Source organism: Euleptes europaea, chromosome 1 (assembly GCF_029931775.1).
Source record: "Euleptes europaea isolate rEulEur1 chromosome 1, rEulEur1.hap1, whole genome shotgun sequence".
NCBI lineage: Eukaryota > Metazoa > Chordata > Lepidosauria > Squamata > Sphaerodactylidae > Euleptes > Euleptes europaea.
Window position 1 is genome coordinate 27,846,163 of NC_079312.1, and position 17,317 is coordinate 27,863,479.

The following is a 17,317-nucleotide window of genomic DNA, read 5'->3' on the forward strand; positions in this document are numbered from 1 at the left end:
AAAAGAGCAAGAGTCCAGTAGCACCTTAAAGACTAACAAAAATATTTTCTGGTAGGGTATGAGCTTTTGTGAGCCACAGCAAACTTTCGTGAGCTGTGGCTCACGAAAGCTCATACCCTACCAGAAAATATTTTTAGTCTTTAAGGTGCTACTGGGCTCTGGCCCTTTTCTTGTACTATTGCGTTTTGATCAGAAGGTGGCGCCGCTCCTAAAAAGCAATTTTATTGTCGGAGGCTGAGGCTGTTTTCCTGCCTTGAAACGCCTGCTTGGAGAGACAAGCGTGGTTCACGATGCAGCATTTTAGGGCGATATTTCACTGTAATGACCCCCGAAAACAGCGGGCGAGGACGGCCGATGGACGATTAAATTAACATTGCACATTCAAGCGAAGCACAAACAGGCGTCGTCTTGTCTAGAGAAAACAGGAGCTTGCTTAGCATGTAGGCTCCATAGCTCAGGGGTTAGAGCACTGGTCTTGTAAACCAGGGGTCGCGAGTTCAAATCTCGCTGGGGCCTCATCTTTATTTTCCCCCACTTTATATATACGTCATCAAAAGTAGTTCTGCTTCCTTTGCCGTCCTTCTTACAACCATGAGCCTTTTTTTTTTGTTTTTTTTTTTAAACCAACAATGTTGTTTTGTATCTTCTGGGGGGCGGGAATTCTAACGACTAGCTTTAGGGATTGTTTTTGGAGCCTATTCTTACATTCGCTTAATCTAAGATGGGTAGCTCACTGAGCCAAGAGGGGCAAAATGCATAAATGGGTGACCTGAATGCGTTATGTGCTCATTTAATGACATTTATTTCAGGGTAGGCAGCTGCATTTAATTGTAGTCCAGCTCTGATTCTCTTCCGCCAGGCTGAGAAAAAAATGGATGCCGATAATAGATAGCATTGCGCGGGGAAGGGAGACCCCGCAACCCCAGAACTTTACTTAGGCGAATTAAACCTCCCCATCTGCTCTTATCAGTTTTTGCAAATGGTTGCTTCTTTATCTATTTACCGGAGGGGGGGGAATAAACATATATAGCATTACGGAAGAAATAGCATAGGGAATAAATAAATGTGATTTTTAAAAAGGGTAGAAGTAGAAAATTTGAAGACAGACAGCATTGCAACTTGAAAACCTCAAGTACACCACAATGAAAAAGTTTGTACGGCCGGCTCGTTGGTCTAGGGGTATGATTCTCGCTTTGGGTGCGAGAGGTCCCGGGTTCAAATCCCGGACGAGCCCTGTTTTTACTTGCGCAATTGGACATAATTTTGCTTTGTAACCTGCAAAGGCTTTCTAGAACAACACTCAAGTAAGCAAACGGACACCCCCGCTTTTGTTGCTGTTTGATCCTCTCCAGGGAGTCTGTACTGACTTCTTACTAAGCTGGGCAGGCTGGTCTACATCGTTCTTTTCTGCATAAAGGAAAGTTGTTGGCTGGGACCAAATGTCTCCTGGAAACAGCGACTTTCTCCATTCAGAGAAAAGTTTGGAAGGCCTGAACTAACAGAGGAAGATGAAGACTAAAAGGCGGTCTAAGGAAGCCACAGCCTTCAATTTGCAAGATCTGAGCAAGGCTGTCAAAGATAGGACATTTTGGAGGACTTTCATTCATAGGGTCGCCATGAGTCGGAAGCGACTTGACGGCACTTAACACACACAAGTGTGCCCGTACACAGTCATAGCTTTCCAGAATTTGCTTACCTCAGTCTGGAGGCAGGAAGTAGACTTTGTACTCTCCCTCAGCATTGCTTTCGAGGCAATGCTTTCCCAGGTCTTGTAAAGACACTTCACCCTTTCTACTGAGGAGGTGGGATATACACACAAACATATTTTAAAAACCAAAAAACAATCGTAAAGGACTTAGTGTCAACATCACAGTCTTTATTACACAATTATTCAGCCACATTTATGGATTTAAAACAATCTATGTTGGTCTAAGGACAATTGAAGGAAACCTGAGTGCATGGGGGTTTCTGTAGTGTAGTGGTTATCACGTTCGCCTAACACGCGAAAGGTCCCCGGTTCGAAACCGGGCAGAAACAAGTTTTTTCTCCCACCCCTTCTTTTTTTGGGGGGGAAAGGGGTAAAAGGGCCTCACTTCTACTACAACATAGGTAACTTTCCCCATTGATTAATTTCGGGAAGGGGAAAGCAAAAAATCTGGCATTGTGTCTGCCATAGTGTAATTTTTTTTATTCCTACCAGATTATAGATAACATTTTTCCATTCATCTGGGGTCGGCAGTGCATAAAACTCGCATTTTCCCTTCCAGAATAAAACACTGAACATTATTTTTACTTTATCAAAATTCTAGAGGTCATTCTGAATGTTATTATTGTTGTAAAAAAGACACACATGTAATTAACTAGTTTCAAGAGTTGCATACCCTCAAATGTGTGTGTGTGTTAAGTGCCGTTAAGTCCCTTCCGACTCATGGCGACCCTATGAATGAAAGTCCTCCAAAATGTCCTGTCTTTGATACCCTCAAATAGCGGGTAAAAAACATTACGATAAAGTGAAGTGCCGAAGTAGAAAATAAAACTTTGCTGGCAGCGGTGGGATTCGAACCCACGCCCCCGAAGAGACTGGAGCCTTAATCCAGCGCCTTAGACCGCTCGGCCACGCTACCATATAAATGCTGCAGTAGGCTGTCAGTGTTCATATTCTCTTCCATAGACAAAAAGACCAGCTTGAGCCGCATGAATGGCGGTGTTGTGACGCTCATGCAGGAGCCGCAAAGCAAAGACTTTTTACAGGGGAGGGAAAAGCCCGAAATATTCCGTTTCATGCAAATGCAATGGAGAATGGAGTTTATTTCCGTTAATAAAACAAATACAACGAACTTTAGAACAGCCATCATTCTGAAGCGCTGGCCTTAAAGAGTGACGTCACTCTCGTGCGCGTACTAAAGTCGCGCCGCCGCTAGCTGAGCGCAGGTAGGAAGCGTCAGCCTCTGGCTGTCTCAGGTAGAGCCAGCATCAGACGTTTCTAACGACTGGATGGAAAGACCTGGCCGGCAAAACAAATGCTGGAAGCAACGCCTTGCAATTATGCAATTATGCAGAAGAGTTTTAAAAGAAATGATTTTTGGGGTGAACTCCCAAGTAATCGCGATGTGGACCAAGCCACACTCAGCTAGGGTTGCCAGCAGGCCTTTGAGGGGGGGGGGGATGTCCTGGCCTGTTAACAGAGGGTGGGAGGTGGCAGGGTGGAACTTTTCCTGGCGTGGAGGTAAATAACATTACCTGGTGAATAACCTCCCATTAAGCCTCTGTTAAAAGGGACAGGCCCTTGTTTCCCCCCCCCCTAGGCAACTGGTAGGGTTGCCAACCTCCAGGTACTAGCGGGAGATCTCCTGCTATTACAACTGATCTCCAGCCGATACAAATCAGTTCCCCTGGAGAAAGTGGCCGCTTTGGCCATTGGACTCTATGGCATTGAAGTCCCTCCCCTCCCCCAAACCCCGCCCTCCTCAGGCACCGCCCCAGAAACCTCCTGCCGGAGGTGAAGAGGGACCTGGCAGCCCTAGCAACTGGCAACTCTACTCAACAGAGGTGGATGTAGACCTACAAAGTGTCATCTGGCTATGATGCAATCTCAGTATGGTTGCAGGCAGCTGGATGAATGCAGGCAATATTCCAAGCTTGCCTGCATACTCAAAGTTAAAAAAGACCAAAATATGTTTAAGTTAGTCCTGAAATTCTACAGTCATCATCAGAAATAGCAAGACAGATCAAAAATGCATTTGCTTAGCTATTTTAAAATGATGGTTCACTTTTGTTAATTGCTAATGTCACTTTACACATACACACAATGCTTTCTACAAAGATTTTAGATCTGCTTTCAGCTTATTTTCAGAGGCTTCTAAACTGTTTTCTGCTCAATGTGATATCAACATTCACAGGTTGTGTGGCTTGGTGACCGCAACTTAATCAGAATTACTGGTCCCAGGCAGGAACATTATAGATCTAGGACAATGTTCCCAAACTACAGATTGCTGACGCATTTATTTCCTGAAATATAAATCTCCATCTATTATAATTTCCCTACTTTTCTTTTATAAATCTGTGTGTGCTTATTTGCAAACCTAGGTTTATAGAACCCTAAATTGTAGCCCTGGATAGTGCTAGTGTGCAGATATTTTTTTGTTCTGCATAGAGGTAGCACCTTGATTGTTAGACTTGGAAGTCATCACTGTAGCAAAATCCAATTGATGACACAGAACATGCCATTGTGATGCGGCACTTTCAGGGGGAAACCTGGAAGTGACGTTATCGTGTTGCGCACGGCTGCGCGTGCATGTTATCACCACTCCAAGGAGCCCAGTGCCCGCAACCTGGCAACCCTATTAATCAAACCTGGCAACATCTTTAGGCAGGCAGGCAGGCAGGCAGAGGTATACTAAATTCTCTCCAGGATCAGAGGAGCATGCCAAATATATTAGGTGCTGTGAAACACAGGCAGGATAATGCTGCTGCAGTTGTCTTGTTTGGGGGCTTCCTCGAGGCAACTGGTTGGCTACTGTGTGAACAGACTGCTGGACTTGATGGGCCTTGGTCTGATCCAGCGTGGCCTTTCTTATGTTCTTATGTTCAGATCCAGTCTCAGTTATTAGCAGACCTCCAGAGCAGAACCACACTCCAGAAATCTCTCACTGTAACGGGGTCTAGCTGCAGCCAGGGCCTGCTTTTATACTTTTTGCTCATGCTCAGAAGAATATGAAACAAAACCAGCCTATAAAACAACAGTTGTGATTGGGCAAAGAGTACTGTTGCTCCTAACGTGCAATCCTATTTGCATGTGACAACTGCCTCCTTCCCCCTTCCCACCTGTTCCCTGGGAAACCTGCAAATAGGGGGGAGACAAGGTTGTTGGACTCAAGATTTGAAGCCAAGCTACCCTGAAAACAGCTGCTGTGATTGAGTAAACAGTACAGCTCACCCTAACGTGATCTTATTTGCCTGTGAGAACTGTGACAAATCAGTCACAAATCAGTCCCTCCTGTTCCCTGGGAAACCTTCAAAGGAGAGAAAAGGGCAAACTTGGAGGCATTAAACTGCTGCTTTTGCGAATCCCAAATAAAACATATATATTTTTTAATTTATTCGGGATCAGGATAATGAGCTAGCCTGGGAGATTGTGGCTTTTTATACATTCTCAAATTCCTCACATCTAACTTCCTGTTTCTTTGGGGTGGGGGGTTCAGTTCTGCACGTGTTTTGCTCCCTTCTGATGGTTGATTCGACATCACAGAGCTTTAAATGAAGTGTTTCTCTCTGTAGATTAAATCAGCGCCCTTTTGTGTTTCATAAAAACTGATGTTATATCGAAGTGACCACAAGAGGGAGCTGAACACATATATAACTGGAATCCCCCCCAAACAGGAAGTTAGACATGAGAATGCATGATGAAAGGCCTCTCTGATGTATATTTGACTGGAAAAAAACCTGGAAAATGCCAATAAGGTATTTTTTGGGTATTTTTTGGCTCTGTTATACCCAAGGAGCCCTGTGGCGCAGAATGGTAAGTTGCAGTACTGCAGTCCAAGCTCTGCTCATGACCTGAGTTCGATCCCAACGGAAGTCGGTTTCAGGTAGCCGGCTCAAGGTTGACTCAGCCTTCCATCCTTCCGAGGTTGGTAAAATGAGTACCCAGCTTGCTGGGGGTAAAGGGAAGACGACTGGGGAAGGCAATGGCAAACCACCCCGTAAACAAAGTCTGTGACGTCAGCCCATGGGTCAGGAATGACTCGGTGCTTGCACAGGGGACTGTGGCTTCCTTTATTGAGTCCATCCATCTCTTGTTGGATCTTCATCTTTTCCTGCTGCCCTCAACTTTTCCATACCCGGTCCAATACAATCTCGCAAGACCTATTCCTGTTGTATCTGTGACTTGCAGAAATTCCAAAAAAATCTCATTGATGTCTCCCAATTTGCTTTGAACCAAGGGAGGGGGATGTGTGTGAACAGAGTGAGCAAATTGTCCCTTGGCACTTCGGTGAGAGCTTAGCATCCATCACCATAAAGTACTAAAGTTGCCATTCTCCACATTACTGAGATGTGAAGTTTGCAGTGTGAGGGGGGGAAAACCACAATTATTTCACAGCAGGAGTGGACCTCAACATGTGCTCCACCTAGGGCTGCCAGGTCCCCCCTCTCCTCTGGTGGGAGGCTTTTGGGGCAATGCTCCGGTGATCGCGCACACCGGAGGTGCCGCCTCACGAGGAGCCTTATACCACTCAAACTCTTAGGACGCTTGTGATGTGGCACTTCCGGGTGTAAACGCATTGCAAGGGGCCTTTGCCTGGTCAGCAGGCAGAGGGGTGAATTGCCAGGGGTTTGCCCGCCACCACCAGGCACCTGGCAACCCTAGCTCCATCCTACCCACTGCTGATGGCGACACTGGGTAAATGACCGATTTCCTTATTCTGCATCAGAAAGAGCAACTTTGATTGCATTCATCTTTACTTTCCTCTCCTCCCCCTCCATTTTTATTTGGCTCTTAAAATCTTTTACAAATTCCATTTCGATAACCTTATGGAGGTTATGGCCTCCTTTTGGTATTACGTAGCTTTTCCTCTTCCCACCTTGATTTTCCAGTATCGAAAACATTTCTTTTATGAGAAGATACACAACTGGGAGTTTACTATATTGTGCCATACACCAGCAACTGAACCTGATATGACCTTCAAGTAGGGGTTGGCTATTCAAAAAAAGTTTCCATTGAGAAAGAGAAATCACTGAAATTTTGCACAATGCTGTATTGACTCATAGCCAGCTGCTTTCTGTCTATAAAATAAGAGCGCTCACCTGTATCCTTAACTTTCCATCCAACCATGGACCAGATCCGTAAGTGACAGACCTTCCTTAATGGAATAGTTTCAGAAGGCTGGTATCCTTTGGAACACTAAATCATTTTGATGATATTTAGACATTTTTTAAATTCTTATTGCATATCTTTATTATTAATAGCAGTAGTAGTAGTCGTGGTAGAAATAGTAGCAGCAGCAGTACCAGTACTAGTAATGTTTTAGTGGCAGAGCAATCCACAATATTATGGTTATTGGGTTTTTATCTGTAAGACATCGTCAGGAATGGAATAACGTTGTGGATCATCCTTTCATGGAGGGTTACAAGAACACATTTGGCAACCTTCTGCTGGGGATCCTTAAGGTGCTGGATGATCAGTCTGAGGAGAAGGGCTTGGACTGGGTGACCCTTTGGATATTCTTAATAGTTACAGAGCAAGATTCACATGCAATTGCGCCTTGAAGACCAGCAAGATTTCCAGGGTATAAGCTTTCAAGAGTCAAAGCACTTTCATCAGATACGAGAACTTTATCAGATACAGCTCCTTGTATATGATGAAGGGAGTTTTGACTCTCAAAAGCTTATACCCTGGAAATATTGCTAGTCTTCAAGAAGCTTTAAAAAAAAATTGCCATCCAGTCCCAGCTGATTTATGCCAATTCCTGGTGGGGTTTTCAAAGCAAGAGACATTCAGAGGTGGTTTGGCAATGCCTGCCTCCGTGTCACGACCCTGGTATTCCTTTAAGATCTCCCATCAAAACAGTAGCCAGGGTCGACCCTGATTAGTTTCTGCGATCTAACAAGATCAGGCAAGCCTGGGGCTATCCAGGTCAGGGCAAGGAGCTACTGGATGTGAATCTTCCTCTTCTACTGCAGACCAACACGGTTATCCACCAGAAACCGTCTTAATTGTAATAGTTACCTTTTCCTCATTTTCGTCAACTTTGACTTCATCTTCATGAAAAGAGATGATCTCTGACAGAGACAAAATAGACAAGAAATGTAGGTAGAATGTTGTGTACAATGTTGGAACAAGATAAATATTAAGGTTCAGCAGGAGGAAGATCAAGTTTATATATAATCCTTTAAATAAAGGGTTAGTTGTTTTTGTATTGCCTGAGAGTAGTCATAATTTTAGTACATTTGATTTCCTCATGAGACCAGATTACAGTGATAATGTTTTGGTCAAACTGTCACACGGTTCTCAAAGTCACTTAGAAAAGAAAATGTATAACCTAGATTTCACCCCAGCTGCTGATCAGCTAAACAGAAAATTACTATTTTGATGGATAAAGATTTCCAGATAATTTGGGGAGCCTGAAAACCAGAGGTGCAAGATGTTTGAATCAAACTAGCTGGCACAAATGCTTTTTCATGACCCTTTTCTCTATCTAGCACTTGTTCACTTCCTACTGCTGCTTGTAGCAACTTTGTTTTCTGAAAATGATGCTGTTCAACATGAGGGATGGATGAAGTGTTTTGATGATCCTGACTATGAAGAACTCCTAAAAATTGCCAAAAATGGGCTGAGAAAGACTTCTAATCCAAAGACCATTGTAATTGTCGGGGCAGGAATAAGTGGACTCACTGCTGCTAAGTTATTAAAAGATGCCGGACATCAGGTAACTGACTGAGAGACAAGTCGTGTCACAAAGTCCTTGTGGACATCTGTTCTAGATGCATGCCTGGAATTTCCCACAGGGAACTCAGTCCCAGGAACATGTGGACCTGATCTGATTTAAAATTTTGTTTAAATGTTTTCTCCAGATTTCATGTGATTGCTTAAGTACTAACCAAATATTGGGGATAATAATTTATTTTTGACAGACTGGACAGTTGGCAATCAATGGCACTTACTACTGACTTCATATACAAAATAGCATCTAACTGGCTTTCAAATTTTCTGCCTTCAAGAAATTATTTTTGATTGAATTGTATGTCGAGGCAGCCTGTGTAACTGACATGGAACCAACTATTAAAGTAGAGGAAAATGCATAGTGATGGAGAAATTGTCTTTCAGTGAAATTTGTCCAGCATAATGAATTGTCTTCCTAGCAAACCCCTGTAAAATTTCCAAAGAGTTGAGAGTTGCTTGGGAAACATTTTGGAAGACCACTTGGTATGACATGTTTGGCTGAATTTGTGGATTGATTTGAACAGGGTTGTCCACCCCGCAGTAGGGCAGGGGATCATCAGCTCCCAGCTCCTGTTTCCTGGCATTGATCAGAGCAAGACACAGAAGAAAAAAAATAGGCATCAGTCTGATGACCTGAGATTCCTGGAAATTATACAGTTTCACCATAGTGTTCCTTTTGATTCCTCATGAGGTATGATGTCACTTCCTGCTTTTTCCCAGAAGTGATATAACACTGTCACTAAAGACCACCCCATGTCCGCGCCTCAGTTTCCTGCTTGTTGTCAGACCAGGCCCCACAACCCTAGTTTCCTCCAATATTTACCATGTGATAGCTGTTGATAGGGGAATTAGTATCTGTGACATAACATACAATGTTAATTGATATTGAACACCTTATAACCTTCTCCATTTGAAACCTGCCAAAATCCCAAATATTAAGAGATACCAAGAAGCTTAAAGCATCTGACTGAATGACTGGCCCAAGGTCCCCCAGTGAACTTCCATGACAGAGTGGGAGTATGATTCCCCCCCCCAGAGCCCAGTCCAACACTCTAACCACTACACACAGTGGTGTAGATAAACGTTGTAGACTGAAAACATTCTTAACATCTTGTCATGCAAATACCTATGAGACACAGAATCATAGAATCATAGAGTTGGAAGGGACCACCAGGGTCATTTAGTCCAACCCCCTGCACAATGCAGGAAATTCCAAACAACCTCCCCACCCCCAGTGACCCCTACTCCATGCCCAGAAGATGGCCAAGGTGCCCTCCCTCTCATGATCTTCCTAAAGTCATAGAATCAGCATTGCTGACCGATGGCCATCTAGCTTCTTAAAAACCTCCAGGGAAGGAGAGCTTACCACCTCCTGAGGAAGCCTGTTCCACTGAGGAACCGCTCTAACTGTTAGAAAATTCTTCCTAATGTCTAGACGGAAACTCTTTTGATTTAATTTCAACCCGTTGGTTCTGGTCCGACCTTCTGGAGCAACAGAAAACAACTCGGCACCCTCCTCTATATGACGGCCCTACAAGTACTTGAAGATGGTTATCATATCCCCTCTCAGTCTTCTCTCCAGGCTAAACATACCCAGCTCCTTCAACCTTTCCTCATAGGACTTGGTCTCCAGACCCCTCACCATCTTTGTTGCCCTCCTCTGGACATGTTCCAGCTTGTCTACATCTTTCTAAAATTGTGGGGCCCAAAACTGAACACAGTACTCTAGGGGAGGTCTAACCAGAGCAGAGTAAAGCGATACCATCAATTCGCATGATCTGGACACTATACTTCTGGGAATTGGGAAGTGCCATGTGGAACTGTGGTGTAACTTTGTATGTTTCTAGCATAGCAATCTGTAGGGAAACTCTACAGTGAAGAGTAACAACAGTGTACTTATTCTTAGGTTCGGGTTCTGGAAGCCAGTGATTGTGTGGATGGCCGGATAAAGACCTACCGAGAAGAAGACTGGTATGTGGATCTGGGACCTATGCTTCTGCCCAAAGCCCAAAAGTAAGGAAAAGAAAAATCTATTTGGTTAAAGTTCCATGCATGACATTGCAATTTGAGAGTGTGAAGGCAGGGAAAATGCTCGTCTTCACCATTTCCCACTAAATCCGTTGCAGGATATGCTATCGTTAAATATCATATCGCTAAGAAGCGGGCAGTCTGGCGGAGCGCTGCGAGATAGGCGGCGACAGACTCCCTGGGTTCCTGGTCCCGCAAGTGGAAGTCCAGGCGGCGGGCGAGTTGCTTGGGCTGGGGTGCGAAGTGGTTCCCCAGCACCGCCATGATGGTGTCAAATGGCGTCTCGCTCAGCTTCGCGGGGGCCAGCAGGTTCTGCGCCAACTGGATGGTGCGAGGGCCACACATGCTGAAGAACAGCGTGCGCTTCTTGCCGGCGTCCGTGACATTGTTCGCGTCCAGGAAGAACGCGACACGGTCGGCGTAGCTTTCCCACTCGCTGGGGTGGGCTGTGTCGAACACCTCCATCGAGCCTCTGGTGGCCATCGTGCGAAGTGTTGCGTCTCTTCGTGTGTCGGGGAGATTTCAGCAAAGGCGAACCTGCCTGCCTACCGGGCTCTGTGAGGTCGCAGAAGATCGAAGGTGATTTCAGCGAGAGTGATCTCAGCAGGATAGCCGGACTGCCTACCAGCCTTCGTCACCACTGTTAAGTCCGCGTGGGGAGGACACATGAGGTCTGAGACGGAGTTCCACAGCAACGCGTTTATTGTGAACAGCAGAGAACTAGGGAATACAGTGAACCGGCCCTGCTTATATGCCCCCCTGGCCTCCCGCGGCCACTCTCTCCCTGATCCATGATAGGGGGGACAACCCCCGGGTCGCCAATGGCGCGTGCCGGCTTAGGGCTAATGGCGTGTGTCGGCTTAGGGCCAATGGCGCGTGCAGGTTTAGGAGCCTTCGTCTGGGACTCAAGCTCCTAGGTTTTCCCCTGCTTACCGGCCTAACTATATACATACACAACACTCACCCTGCCGGCTGCATGTGGAGGAGTGGGCCATCCAACCCAGCTCTCCAGATTAGAGTCCGCCGCTCTTACCACTATACCATGCTGGTTCCTAGGCTGAAGACACCGGAATTGGGTTAGTCTGGGGCACAATTTTCATACTTTTCTGATCTGCAGCAGCAGAAGACCCACTTAATGCCTTTCATTACCACTCCTCAGTGGGACTTGGCTTAATCCTAAGCACAGTTATATACTTCTAAGTCTATTGAAGTCAATGGATTTAGCTGGGGGTAACTTTGCGTAGAACTGTACTGTACCTTTCCCCCTACAGTTTCCTGTATTTAGGGTAACTAATGGTGCAATCTGGAGGGCTGTGCCGGCCCGCCTCCAGTGTAACTGTGGCATCGCTAGTCTGCTCCCTAAAGGGTTTGGCTAGGCAGCGGCCAGTGGGAAAAAGAGGTTGTAGAGTTGCCAAGGGCCTCAGAGTTGCCAAGGGCCTCAGCAGTCATTGTTTCACGAAGGCCCCAAGCAGGCCCTCGGCCCACACGGTGCAAATGATGCCCTCACCTCAGACGGGACATGGGGAGATGTCAAAGAGAGTTTGCGCAGTCACGGGTATCCTCCGCTCACCACTGGCAGTGCCGCCCAGCAGGCCACCCCCACTTCCAAGGGCACCCCCAGGCCAACCCCTATGCCACCCTGCTGGCAGTAGAGCAGGAGGGGGGCCGCCAGGGCGGGACATCATGAAGGAGCCCACTGTACCGCCTACAGGTCTCCGAGCAACCTCTTTATGTGCACCTGTCTTTCCCCTATGGCCTGCTAGGGGCTCTACTCCATGGCTCATGGGATGGAACTCCCCCCCTCCCCCAGGCACAGGCTGGTGCCATCTGAACCACACTCACCTGAGTGATGTAGTGGTTAAGAGCGATGGTTTGGAGCAGTGGAGCCTGATCTGGAGAACCAGGTTTGATTCCTCACATGTGTGGCGGAGGCTAATCTGGCGAACTGGATTTGTTTCCCCACTCCTCCACAGGAAACCAGCTAGGTGACACTGGGCAAGTTACAGCTCTGTTAGAGCTCTCTCAGCCCCACCTACCTCACAGGGTGTCTCTTGTGGGGAAGGCGAGGGAAGGTGATTGTCTCCCTTAAGTGGTAGAGAAAGTTGGCATATAAAAACCAACTCTTCTTCTTTTTCTTCTTTTTCTTCTGCTCCTGCTGCTGCTGTATTGAAGTGCTCAGTCAATGCTAATAATCCATTCACCACGGCAGCAGCTCCACATGGCCCTGTTCCTGCAAGAAAATGAGTTCAAGGGTTGTGTGTAGGGTTGCCAGGTCCCTCTTCACCACCGGAAGGAGGTTTTTGGGGCGGAGCCTGAGGAGGGCGGGGTTTGGGAGGGAAGGGACTTCAATGCTATAGAGTCCAATTGCCAAAGTGCATCCTATCAAACATATTGTATCGGTTCTCCTTCCTCTCCACAGTCTACATGCATTCTAAATGTACAGCCTGTTTTGTCGTGTGGGCGATACACGAGTCAGGAGACGGAGTTCCAACAGCAAACGCTTTATTGAGAACAAGCAGAACAGAACAGAAAATCATAAGAGACAAAGCTGTGTCAAAAACGCCTATCTCTCTTTTCTCTTTGTATTTTTATTCCAGAATTGTTCATGAATTTCTTAAGAAATACAAAATCAGATTGAACCCATTTCTTCTGACGGATCAGGATGCCTGGTATTTGATTCGAAATGTGAGGCAAAAGATGGCAGCCGTCAGTACCAACTCGGAGCTCTTCGGATATCAGCTGAATCCCCGTGAGAGGGGAAAGTCTGTCAGCCAGCTTTATGCGGAGACGCTGGATAAGGTACGTATGTTATGAAGATGACAGTATTCCATTTCCAGATGTTACAGTCATGTGTACCAGGAGCCTACCAACCTGAGGAAATGGAGTGAATACAACCTGAGACCCTCATGTGGCACTGGGGTGGTAGAAATGCTGCTGGAGAAAAACGAGCCCTGAATGTCGTTGCGTGCAGAACCAGTTGGGTAATTCTTTTGACTCTGACCCATTATTATTTATACACAGCCATCAGTATATATCTATTGATAGAATGATCTGGTACCCACTCACTGTTACTCTTACCTTTGAAAGATGAAGAACATTTCATGGGAAGAGTGTTTTACATATTTCTCTGTATTTTTCTGTGTATGGTTCCTGAATAGTTAAAAAAAACTGTACTACTACCTGTTATTTCTTAGAATATCTGTATGTTTGTGTTGCACCACTGAATGCTTGAAAAAACATAAACTCTCTTAATTCGGAAATTCCTTGTCTGTCTTTATGCTTAAAGTCACAGATTATTGACTCTGGTATACAAAGGTTGCTCCCGCTTTATAAATATTATAGTGTCCGATTGCTCAAGCTAATTTCCCCATTTAATAGAGCAATTCGGGTAACATTTGAGTCTGATAAGTTGTCAAGTTTGGCTATTTGTGGCAACAGAGGGAATCTTGAGCACTCAGCCCATAACATTACCAGAGCCCATTTTCTTTTTATTTGCAAAGGAACGAGTGACTCATCAGATGTATTTATGCCTGAAAGGGACATCTTCCAACCAGAATATTTAGCCTACGTTTTCACCAAATAACACCGTTTCTGATTGGCATTCCTGTGTGCAGCATTTTGTCCAGTCACATTACCAGCTCACTATCATGGAGAGGGTTCACTGTATAATCAGAAAGTTTACTGGAGCCCTTCCAGCTATTAGGAATTCACTGGATGCTTTCAGGGGAAGAGGCAAAAACGTTGTGTGTATTTTTGGTAAGGCAGACAGGGCTGCCATTCTGCATGGGGAGCAGGCATAGAACCAGAAGCCCAATCTCACGGTGCTCCATTGTTCTCTGCTCCCAATAGACAACCTGCCTTCTTTGCAAAGTGGAAACTGGAATTGAACCAACACCTAAAATCTCTTGCTTTGCCTTGAGCCAGAACTGGAACCAAATCCATGTTTATGTTTAAGGATTAGGTTTCAGTTCAGGTTCAGAACAACCAAGAGATTTTTACATTTAGGTTCAGCTCTTGTTTACAGAAAAACCTTCTCCAAAGTGGTTTTTGGGGCATATTTCAGGTAAGGTTTTACGGCTTGATTGGAATCAATGGATTTTTCAGGTTGATTGATTAATCCCCACAAAGACATGGCATAATGGTAAAGTATCTGTATGAAATGTGCACCAGTTTTTAAAAATTAATTAAACTTTTAGGGCACTTTTACACATGCCAAATAATGGACTTTCAATCCACTTTAACGATTGTTTACAACTGGATTTCGCCGTAGTAAAATCCACCTTCAAAGAGGATTGAAAGTGGATTGAAAGTGCATTATTTGGAATGTGGGAAAGCGCCCTTTGTCTCTGGCTATTTCCTTCATAATTTTGCTGAACAGTGAAAAGCTAGGTCTGTAGGTGGTTCCATTCCAAGCCAGCTCTTTTCCATGCAATTGACCGCAGAAATCACAAAAGCTGATGGTGCTCCATTTACGCAGCATTTCATGGTGCCCAGTTCTACTCCCTTCCTTTTGTCTCTCATTAACCCTTTTTCAGGTGTTGCATTTCTGGCACTTCTATCTCATGTACAGGAAGAATGTTCTTTGCATGATCTCGGTATGCACATTTTTGATGGTATACATTATTGTACACCAAAGTTGCAAAATATACATGTTGCACTTTACACACATATCGACGGTCATGTCTACCAAGAAGATTGCACAAAGTGCGCTGTCCCACAAAGTGAGGCATGAGCGCTAGAAAGGTAATGCCTGAAAAGGGCTTTTAACCTTTCTTGTTTGGCCTGGACAGAAGTCTTGTGTTACCTTTGTTTTCGGTCATTCCAAGCCTCGTGGTAGACAGGAATACAGTTCTTAAAATGATACTGGATTCTCTTCCCAATCAGTTCACTAAGAAATCTTGTATTGAGCTAGAAGTCCAAAGCTGTGGAAATGGTACTTATTATGAGACTGAAGGGTAAATTGTTAGTTTCTCAAAGTCCTGCACTTTTAGTTCAAGACACTTGACGTTTCGTTTTCTGATACTCAAAGCTGAAAATAGATCAGCCATTTCTTACAGACGTATCTTCTCTGTATGCAAAATGCACTGCTTTATATATCTTAAAATATATAGGAATGTTAATTTGATTCCACCAAGTGTAAAACAGCAACATTAGCTCAGGTTGTTTACCTATAGCAACCTGCAGCTATTTTTCACTGACTAGAGTACAGGTTATCTCAGACTATGAACATGTGGGCAAGAGATCACTGTTATATGGAAATATGACAGCCTGGCTGATATTAAAGTCAGATCAATACATGATATGCCAGTGTAGATCAATCTTAATATAGTCCAGTAACGACAGCTATTTCAGTCAATTCATGACATTATAAATGAAATATTAACATTGATTATAACATATTGCTTGGGGAGGGGTTGTTCTATGGGTTGATTAATTCACTCTTTCTCCCTTCTCTTTAATTCCTCCTTTCTTGACCTCTTCAGTTTTGAGGAAATCGAAGGTGGGTTTGACCAGCTCCCCAAGAGCTTCTTCAATAAAATGCCTGGGATAGTCCGTTTTAACTCCACAGTAGAGAAGGTTGTTCGATCAGGCAAGAAAGTCAAGGTGTGGTTCCGCCAGCCAAACAGATCTGTCTTGTATCTGACTGCCGACTATGTCCTCATCACAGCTACAGCAAAAGCCACACGGCTCATCCAGTTCCTTCCTGCTCTTTCCCCCACGAAGGCTCATGCTCTGCGTTCCTGTCATTACGCAAGTGCTACTAAAATTGCCTTGGCTTGCACTGAGAAATTTTGGGAGGAAGACGGGATTCACGGTGGGAGATATATCACAGAAGGCCATCTCGGATTATCTACTACCCAAATCATGACTTCCCTCATGGGCTTGGGGTGCTCCTGGTTTCTTACACCTGGAATGATGATTCTGACTTTTTCATTCCCCTCAGTGATGCAAAGAGCATCGATGTGGTCATGGACGACCCAGCAGAAGTCCACCAAGTGACCAAAGATTATCTCAGATCTGTTTGCACTAAGCATGTGATACAGAGATGGGCCCTGGATAAGTTCTCGATGGCGGCATTTGTTTCTCCTACACCATACCAATTTAGCCACTTTTTCAAGAGTTTGTCTAAGAATGAAGGGAGGATTTACTTTGCAGGAGAACACACGGCCCACCCCCATGGCTGGATTGAAACAGCAATGAAATCTGCTATTAGGGCAGGCAGTGGTATTCACCATGGGACTGACTGTGTAGTGCCACAGTGAAAATAGCAACCCGAGGTGATCTTCATGAAAAAAGAGTTTCATTACTTTATTGACACAGGTCTCAAGCGAACATATATTTGTGATACTAGAAGCCGTCTAAATCTCTTATTATAAAGGGCATGTACTAGGACCTTTTTTAGTGAGGGCCCTTGGTTTTTTAAGTCATTGCATTGGAATGATTTCACTTCCTTTTTCTTGCTGTATTTGCAAGTTGACTAAGACATTACAGACCACTTGCTTAGAACTGCCTTTATCTTAGACAGTTAGTTGGAACAGTTACAGAAAAAGACTACTGTAGATTAATTGCTTTTGAAGAACTGTGATTGGCCTTCTGATCTTGCTGTATCAGATGATCTCATATGTCCTTGTTGATTGGCTATTTACATTTATGTTGTTTATCGCTTATTTAGTAGTAACCAATCCGATATCTAGAAATAACCACATGATTGTGATAAATCAAACTTAGAGAAAGATAAGACTGATATTTTTCTATAAATGAGCATGCTTATGACAAGCAAATCCAATTTCTCTGGCTGGAAGTCTCAGAGGAATAAGAGGTGAGATTTCTTGGTGAGATTTTGGGTAC

The 17,317-nt window shown here is 44.7% G+C and overlaps 1 protein-coding gene and 4 non-coding genes across 5 annotated transcripts; 4 read left to right on the plus strand and 1 right to left on the minus strand.

Moving 5' to 3' along the window:
• The first annotated feature begins 443 nt into the window (after positions 1-443).
• Positions 444-516, plus strand: TRNAT-UGU (transfer RNA threonine (anticodon UGU)). Its single transcript has one exon. It is a non-coding gene; the product is annotated as a tRNA-Thr (tRNA).
• A 646-nt stretch (positions 517-1,162) lies between these two features.
• TRNAP-UGG (transfer RNA proline (anticodon UGG)) lies at positions 1,163-1,234 on the plus strand. The gene has a single exon. It is a non-coding gene; the product is annotated as a tRNA-Pro (tRNA).
• Positions 1,235-1,964: 730 nt separating this feature from the next.
• On the plus strand, positions 1,965-2,037 carry TRNAV-AAC (transfer RNA valine (anticodon AAC)). Its single transcript has one exon. It is a non-coding gene; the product is annotated as a tRNA-Val (tRNA).
• A 505-nt stretch (positions 2,038-2,542) lies between these two features.
• TRNAL-AAG (transfer RNA leucine (anticodon AAG)) lies at positions 2,543-2,624 on the minus strand. The gene has a single exon. It is a non-coding gene; the product is annotated as a tRNA-Leu (tRNA).
• A 4,206-nt stretch (positions 2,625-6,830) lies between these two features.
• LOC130474338 (L-amino-acid oxidase-like) lies at positions 6,831-16,731 on the plus strand. The gene is given in 7 exon segments (XM_056845908.1): positions 6,831-6,843; positions 8,200-8,426; positions 10,347-10,453; positions 13,066-13,267; positions 15,004-15,032; positions 15,952-16,301; positions 16,304-16,731. Coding segments are annotated over 7 exon segments (1,356 nt in total).
• The last annotated feature ends 586 nt before the right edge of the window (positions 16,732-17,317 follow it).